Here is an 8,321-nt window from a genome sequence, read left to right on the forward strand (position 1 = left end):
TTATTTATAAACAACAAATGTGTTAAAAAATAATAATTCTATACAAAACGTAATTTGAATAACGCTGAATATTCACGATTTTTTTCCAATTTTTCTCATGCAATTTAATTGACAAATTTGATGATTGAAAATGGTTAAATCTATAGTGTCGTCTTTACCAAACTGTAAAAGATACTTAGATATCCTTAAGGGGTCTCCTCAGTAATTTTCGCCACAAAACGACAATGTGCTAGCGAATTGAATATGTAATATAATAATCAAAAATGGTAAAAGGAAAATTGAAAAAAAAAATTTTGTCCCTTACCCCTCACCCTGTTGACAATGTGCTAGCCAACAAAGGAAGCTATATTAATTTATATTAAACTCTCAAAAATAAGGGAATGAAGTCTCATCGAGTTTTGCCAGTAATTTGTTGAATAAATTAACGATAAAAATAACTGGCGTGATGTCTGTCACTATCCAACGTACGCCATGTTCGATGTTTCGTCTCTCTCGAAAATAACCTCACTAACTTGACCATTTTACGCTCCACTCACCAGCGCGCCTATCCCCGTTTGCGCTACTGAGGAGACCCCTTAAGGGGAAACTACTATGAGTTTTAAAAGTCGCCTCGTTTTTTATTTTTTTTTTTCGAATTTTCATTCATTACTTTATCTGGTGAAAAATATCATGTGACACACAGCCCGACTATTCAGAAATTCGTTTTCATCTTCAACTATTTTACCACTTCAATGCAGCCATTTTTTAATTGGTCAATGATCAGTTAATGGTAAAGCAATATTTTTATCATTTCGCAGGAGTTTTATGGCGTCAAAACAATTCAATCGCCAACGCAGCGAATGTAATAAATGCATTTCACAAGACTGGAAAGAGCATTTTCTACGTGACTAATAATAGTACAAAAAGTCGAGAAGAATTTGTTGAGAAAGCTCAAAATTTGGGTTTTATTGCAAGCGCCGATAATGTTCTGTGTACGTCGTACTTAGCTGCTAAATATCTACAGAGTATTAACTTTGAGAAAAAGGTGTATACGATTGGATCGTCAGGTTGGTAAAGTTGAATAGATTTAGCTATTTAGCTAAAACTCAACATTTTTGGTTCAAGAGTGAGTCTGGGATCGTTGGCGGTGCAATCTCGTAGTCTTTGTTGCAGTATATAAGGAGCATATTGGGCAACTTTTAATATGTGATGAGACGTTAAAAATTGGGAAAAATGATGACTACAGTCGACTTTATCCCGTAAATTAACGAAAAACAACGTTGTTTTATCTTTTAAATCGTCTAAGTGCCTCAGTTTTCATCCGATTGAAGTTTTTCTTTTTCCGCAAATATTTCTTTGGACTCCAAAGATTACAGGTATGCATTTATATCAAGGTCCATTGAATAGACTATGGAAAAATTGAAGCATTTCATGCACGAAATAATTTAATAGAAAAACCTATCGAATTCGTTAGAAAATTCTATTGAATTTCTATTAAACCTTCTATTAGTTTTTGGCTGATTCTATTCACATGTTCAATAGAAAAAGTCAACAGAATTCGATTTTTTTATATAACTTTGTAATCTTTTAAATAACTCTTTTTAAACATAAGAATTTTAGATACGGAATGCGAGGTTTGACGAGAACTGCAGCCTAAGCAACACTGCAGGTGTTCGCGAATGCATACCAGGCATCACGCGCGTCACTCGCAACACTCAAAATTGCTGAAAAGACAGATCGTTCCCATCCTAAATAAATTCGAAGTGGGAAAATCACGCCATCTCTTCCACCAACAAAAACTGCCGCGAATATTCCGCGACCCTAGAACTCCCAAAAAATGCATATTATAGTCAATCTAAAAACACCTTCGGAGTTGTAGTTATCTCGGTGGAGTCTTAACGTGGAATTGATCTGTCTCTTCGATCCTCTCAATAATAATTCGCATGAAAGTCGATATATTACGCGCAGTGACTAGTTGAATAATAGTAAAATAGTGATCGGACTGAAGTGTACAGGGATCTGCGATCCTTTAATCGAAATTAGGGCTAGCTCTTGCATGTTAAGAAATAAACTATGGTTACGCGAGTGTGGATATTCTCAACAAAAACATTTAAAATCAAACCAACTGTTGATTAACTCAAGTGGGTGGGCGTATTTGAAAGACAAATATTTATGATAGTGTTGAGTGTACAAGCTGATCACTGGTAAAGAAAACGTCCTTGAAGTACCGAAAGATCCATACTAATTCAAGCAAACTGCAAATTTAAATGGGAGTAAAACAACGAACCATTCACGTCAATATTCAATCAACCTGTTAAATTTGAAAAGAAACCTTCCAGGGAAAATTCGGCTTTAAAAGTAAAATTCATTAAAAAAGAAATCTAACCAAATTCAAAAATTCGCATAATCGAAAGAAACAAGAAAAATAAATCAATTCTTTGCAGCATAACCATAACCCGGAATCTTCGACTGAATTTCCTCTCATCCTCAGAAACCCTGGAATTCCCTTCCAAAATTTAATAAAAATAGTAAACAAGGTAAGAGCTATAAACGAAACTTGGCGTCGTCCAAATAAAATAAAATAACAGTAAAATATAAACCTCAATTTCTCATCCGGAACTTTAATTATTAATCATTTTACTTAAAGAATTCTAGCCTCATGTTACCGGAATTCACATAAATTCATAAAGTTGTCCTTCGACGCTGATAACATCTCCGGACATAACAACTTATTCTTTTCATATATTGTCTATAGAATTTGCTCGACTCAAATTTTCTAAGTTTTTTTCATTCTATTTTTCTTTTTTTCTCATCAAGAAAATGAAACGAAAAAACTTAGAAAATTTGAGTCGAGGAAATTCTATAGAAAATATCTCAATAGAATAAGTTATATCGAAAAATTAAATTCTATTGACTTTTTCTACCCAATATTTTCTATTGAACATTTCAATAGAATCGGCCAAAAACTAATAGAACAGTTCAATACAAATTCAATAGAATTTTCCAACGAATTCGATAGGTTTTTCTATTAACTTTTTTCGTCCGTGTTTTTTCCCGTTTATCGCATTCACATAATTTTTCATTAAAAAAAAATTTTGTTATGATCCGTTGAATAGATCGTAAAATGGACGCATACCTTTGTTCTTTGGAGACGAACGGTCATTTTGAAAAAAAATGTGTGAACTGATAGACGACTTCTGAGTACTTCTTATCAACACTGTAACCCACTATTGTATTAAAATCTACTGGAAGTTTTCCCAGTACTTCACCAGTTTTGAAACTGTGAAGTTGCGAAATGTGCTTGAAAAATACACAATTTCTGCCTATTCATGCAATTTGAGAATTCCGGCGAGGGACATTTTTTCTGTTGAGTTGAAGAAAGACGTTAACCCACAGTCCATAGGATAAAATTCATCTTTAATTTAATTGATTGCCAAAGGTTCACGGCGAAAAATTTTCTAGAAAAATTCTAGTACAAGTACTGGAGATAATCACAATCCACCGGCTGTGAAAAATTTTAGTGCTGTTAAGGTAAAATTTCTTGGTATTTCTGGTAAAATTTCTGGGGATTTCTCTGAAAGTTTCACAGAAATACGGGGAAAAATTCACATTTTCCCCAATAAAATTTCTAGTGCCGGCAGTCGAATTTTTTCCTGGCCGTCACTTTGCGTCTCTTTTCCCGTGCTAGCACTAGAATTTTACTAAAAAATTTCTCTCCGTATTGGAAATCACGATTTTCCACGTAATTGTCATGATTTCCACGCGATTTCCAGACGATTACACCGGCAAGTGGCACCGCGATTTCCGAAGTTACCAGCCCCTTGGTTTTTTTACAAGTTTTATGCGAATAGCTAACAAACCGATAAGGCAATTATTTACATGATCTAACGAGTTCTAAGTTACATGAAGACGCATCGATTGAATCGGTTCATTTGTTCAAGAGAAATCAACATTTTATTTTCACAGTCATTACAATAACTTCCTCCATTTGGATTGGGAAGTTGAAAAATTTTCAGTCGGTTGAAAACTGAGACACTTTGATGATTTTAACAGCATTTTTTGTTGATTTACGGCTCAAATGGATTGGGCTCGTCATTTTTCCGATTTTTCAACGTATGCCATTATCTATCAATATTCGCTCCAATAAATCACGAGGCTCTAACGAGGGCTTTTAAATTTCACCCTGGTCTCCCCTTAACCCTCTAAGATAAATTTCAATATCCCCACTCTACGGTAGTCAAAGCGGAATGCCAGCGTCTCCACTCGAACGCCTTACTACGCTTTTATTTACTACGCTTTTCATCTTACAGGATTAAGGTGCTCCGCAGGAAAAAAAAAATAATGACATTCATCTGGAACTCATATAGAATGTTTATAATCACGATTGAATTATCTACGAATTTTCCTAGAATTTTTTCAGATTTCCTTTTCAAGTTATTAACGATTAAAGTCGCTTCTTATACATGAGGTCTTATGGAGATTTTTGCTTCCGAATGGAAGCATTGTATTCGTCAAATCTAAAATTTCCATTTTTTGTCATGACTAATTTTGATCTCAGGAGTTCGAATATGCTGTTTTTATAATAGATCATGTAGTCCGTATGTATGTATGTATGTGAGCTTTTTTCCAATTTTGTTTTTCGACGATCATTCAAAAAATAATGATCAAAATCTTTTCAATTATGGCTTAAAATATTCGTTTGGACGTTATTTCGGTCGGGTTTCAAAATAGTGGCCATCGCATGATTTCCTTTGAAATTATAGCCTTATTAGGCGGCCAATTTGGGCCGACATTGATAAGGTCAAGTCGCAGACAAGACAAGGTTAAGTCAAGGTTGAACTTCCCTACTAACCTCAAATTGATAACAAAAAACCGGGTTTTGGTATACAATACGTACCCCTGCCAGATACCCTGCTAGATATTGTCACATTGAGAGTGGGTTGCCAGAGGTGAATTTAGAACTCTTCGGAGCACTTTATATAATTATATAAGTGGCCGGGTAGGTGTACGGGACCTCCCATTTCGCCACCTTCCTTCAAAAGGCAAATTTATTTTAATAAATTAATTTAAAGATAGTCACTTTCTAAATTCCCGAGCATGGTAAAGCATCGAATTACGAGCCTTACCAGCTCTTGGCGTTACCCAGGACCCACGGCGCGGACGTGGCTGGCATCGGATCCCAAAAATTCCCAAATATAAAATTTATATTGAGAAAGGGTCCGGATAGTCTACCAATACCAAAAACCGAGTATGCACTTTTTTGTTTTAATTCGATTAAGGAGGGACCCCGGTGAAATTTAAGTCTTCGGTGGATCTGGGGACTTATTGAGCGACTGCAGTAATATGATGGGATATTTTAAAAAGTGGAAAAAATCCCGGACCCAATCGGTTTTGCCCCGTACTTCCACGGAAAACGTCGTTTTTCATGTTTCTACCTTTAAAACGTTCCTCGTTCCCCAATTTTTATCCGATTTAATTTTTTTTTTCAATATTCGTGAGACTCCAAAGAACGAAGTTAAGCTTCCGTTTTACGATCCATTATATAGATCATGAAAAAATCGAAAAAAAACGAAAAAAAAATAAAAAGGGGAACCCCCTTTTCCTTCTGATCGTCAACTATTCAAAATGAAGACTTTTCAGGCATAATGCAAAGACAATCAGAAGGGAAAACCCTTTTTTTTTTTTCGTTTTCTTTCAATTTTCTCACGATCCATCTAATGGATCGTAAAACGGAAGCTTAACTTTGTTCTTGAGAGTCTCACAAACATTTTGAAAAAAAAAATCAAATCGGATCAAAATTGGGGAGTGAGGAACGTTTTGAAGGTAGAAACATGAAAAATGACGTTTTCCGTGGAAGTACGGGGCAAAACTGATTGGGTCCGAGATTTTTCCCAGTTTTAACATATATCCCATCATAGAATTAAAGTCGCTCAATAAGCCCCTTAGATCCACCGAAGACTTTCAAATTTCACCGAGGTCCCCCCTTAATCCATGCGGGAGCAAATTGCTAATTTATTAGCAAAAAAACTATCTCGATTTACACCTGTGCGATAGGCTACTTGTTCTGTTTAGTACGAAACTGTTTTACCATGTGAGCTGATAATATTGTTTCGTACTAAACAGAAAAATCTCCATAAGAGCTCATGTATAAAAAATGATTTCAATCGTTAATAACTTGAAAAGGAAATATGAAAAAATTCTACGAAAATTCATAGATAATTCAATAGTGATTATAAACATTCTATATGAATTCCAGATGAATGTCATTATTTATCTTTTTCGCACGACACACCTTAAAAATATTCACCCATTTTAGAGAAAATCAAATTTTTTCATGTTTGAGAGAAATTCTGATGATGTGTCTTTCTGGACCTCCTAATTTTAAAGATATTTCCTGAGAACAGATTTGCCCTGCTCTACGCTATGTAAAAAAGCATCTTGGCGGGATCCATTTGGAAACTTACTATATACCAAAGGAATTAGTAGAAATGAAAAAGGAAGAAAAAAATTAAGCTCAGGAAGCTCGTATGCTTCCTGTTTCATGACTTCTATTTTCCTGCTTGTTTCATGTAGATATTGATATTTAGGAATCACGAAGGAGTTAGATAAAGCTGGCATCGCTTATTGTGGTGTTGGACCCGATCCAGTCATCGAGAATTTCAATTACGTCGAAAACTTTACCCCAGACCCAGATGTTGGGGCTGTTCTCGTTGGATTTGACGTATATTTCAACTACGTTAAAATGCTGAAGGCTGCAACGTACCTTAATAAGAAAGATATTCTGTTTATTGGGACCAACACGGATGAAAGATATGCTGCCTCCGAAACAATCATCGTACCATGTATGAAATTAATAATAATTTTGTGAACTACGAAACAAGTCCGGAGAATCCTACTCCTAACTTACTTCTTTTAAAGGCATTTCCGGAACAAATTGCAAATTCCTCTTTTTTTGTCTAAAGATAATCTGCAAATGTTTTGGAAAGAAAAAGTCTAAGCATGAAATATCACGAAGTTTTGATTTTTCAATTCAATAATATTCTTTTTCTATTCAACAGAGAGAATTGAGTGATTTCAATTTCTATATAAAAAACATATCGGTGAATAAGGGATTTAAAATTTGTCCTCTTCGCCCCGCTTCTCTTTCCATGTCGATTAATTTCAATTTCTAACGAGGAACCAGCTGATGAAGTCGAACAATTCTGCATATAATATTCCATATGTATTGCAATTTGATTATTGGTTGAAGATTTTGTGATGAAAATATCCATCAAAGTATTATTTCTTCTTCAATTTCTTATTGAAAATTGGTATTTATTATCTTTTCGAATTGTGAAAACTCTACTAAACCTACAATTTTTATTATTTTCAAAAAAAAAATTGTGTATTCGATATGATAAAAAAGTGAATGTTATTGCAAAGAAAGCAAACCAATTTTTATATTCTTCATTTAACAATTTTTTTAGGTACTGGAAGTATTGTAAAATGCATCGAGACATGTTCAGAACGTAAGGCAACGATTATGGGAAAACCGGCTCCCTACACTGCGATTATGTTGCAGAATGAATACAAAATTGATCCAACACGTACACTAATAATCGGTGACCGTGCAAATACGGACATTCTATTTGGTAAAAGATGTGGATTCAAAACACTGCTCGTTCTAACCGGTGTCTCAACCACCAGTGATATCGATAATTGGAAAAAATCCAATGATCTAAACGATAAAGAATTAATTCCAGATTACTATACTCAAACAATCGGTGATCTTCTACCGTATATAAAAAATCTAAATAATTGATGATTATCCGTTCTAGAAAATGTAATATCCTTATTTTCGTATTCTTCATAATAAAATACTTTTCAAAAATATAATAATTAATAATTTATTTATTCCACTGTGTGCTTTCAAAACTATAATATTTGTTCAATCCAATGATAACTGTGACTGTAGTCACAGTAGATATATCTAAATATTAACGTACGAAAAAATCCTATAGGATTTTCGATAGCATATCTTACAGGATTTCCTATAAAATTTAGGGGCATAAGGGTCACAATGAGGGTCAAAAGTGTTATCATGTGGGAATCATATCAGGGTCATATGGGGTCATATAGGGGTTATATGAGGGTTATATAGGGATTATACGGGGGTCATATGAGGATCAAATGCCCTTCATACGACCCTTATATGACCTACGTATAACCTTCATGTCCTCATGTGACTCACATGTGACCCTTATATGGCTCCCACACGACCCCCATATGATTCTTTTGACCCTCATTCTGACTCTTATGACCCTAAATTTCATAGAAAATCCTATTGAAAATCTTATGGAATA

The 8,321-nt window shown here is 34.5% G+C and overlaps 2 protein-coding genes across 3 annotated transcripts in view; one reads left to right on the top strand and one right to left on the bottom strand.

The window, feature by feature from the left end:
• Positions 1 to 3,179, bottom strand: part of LOC107046564 (UPF0518 protein CPIJ015043) — a 24,127-nt gene extending 20,948 nt beyond the window's left edge. The window contains exon 1 of the mRNA XM_015269199.1: positions 3,116 to 3,179. Within this exon, the coding sequence (XP_015124685.1) occupies positions 3,116 to 3,142 (27 nt within the window). The 5' untranslated portion in view covers positions 3,143 to 3,179. The remainder of the gene's footprint in view (positions 1 to 3,115) is intronic.
• The window catches only part of LOC107046568 (glycerol-3-phosphate phosphatase), a 9,020-nt gene extending 1,232 nt beyond the window's left edge, over positions 1 to 7,788 (top strand). For both annotated transcript variants that reach the window (XM_015269206.1, XM_015269207.1), the window contains exons 4-6: positions 798 to 1,046; positions 6,567 to 6,821; positions 7,446 to 7,788. In XM_015269206.1, coding sequence (XP_015124692.1) covers positions 798 to 1,046; positions 6,567 to 6,821; positions 7,446 to 7,780 — 839 coding nt within the window. In that variant the 3' untranslated portion in view covers positions 7,781 to 7,788. The remainder of the gene's footprint in view (positions 1 to 797; positions 1,047 to 6,566; positions 6,822 to 7,445) is intronic.
• Positions 7,789 to 8,321: the final 533 nt, after the last annotated feature.

Source organism: Diachasma alloeum, unplaced genomic scaffold, assembly GCF_001412515.2.
Source record: "Diachasma alloeum isolate Michigan unplaced genomic scaffold, Dall2.0 Dall_scaffold_01509, whole genome shotgun sequence".
NCBI lineage: Eukaryota > Metazoa > Arthropoda > Insecta > Hymenoptera > Braconidae > Diachasma > Diachasma alloeum.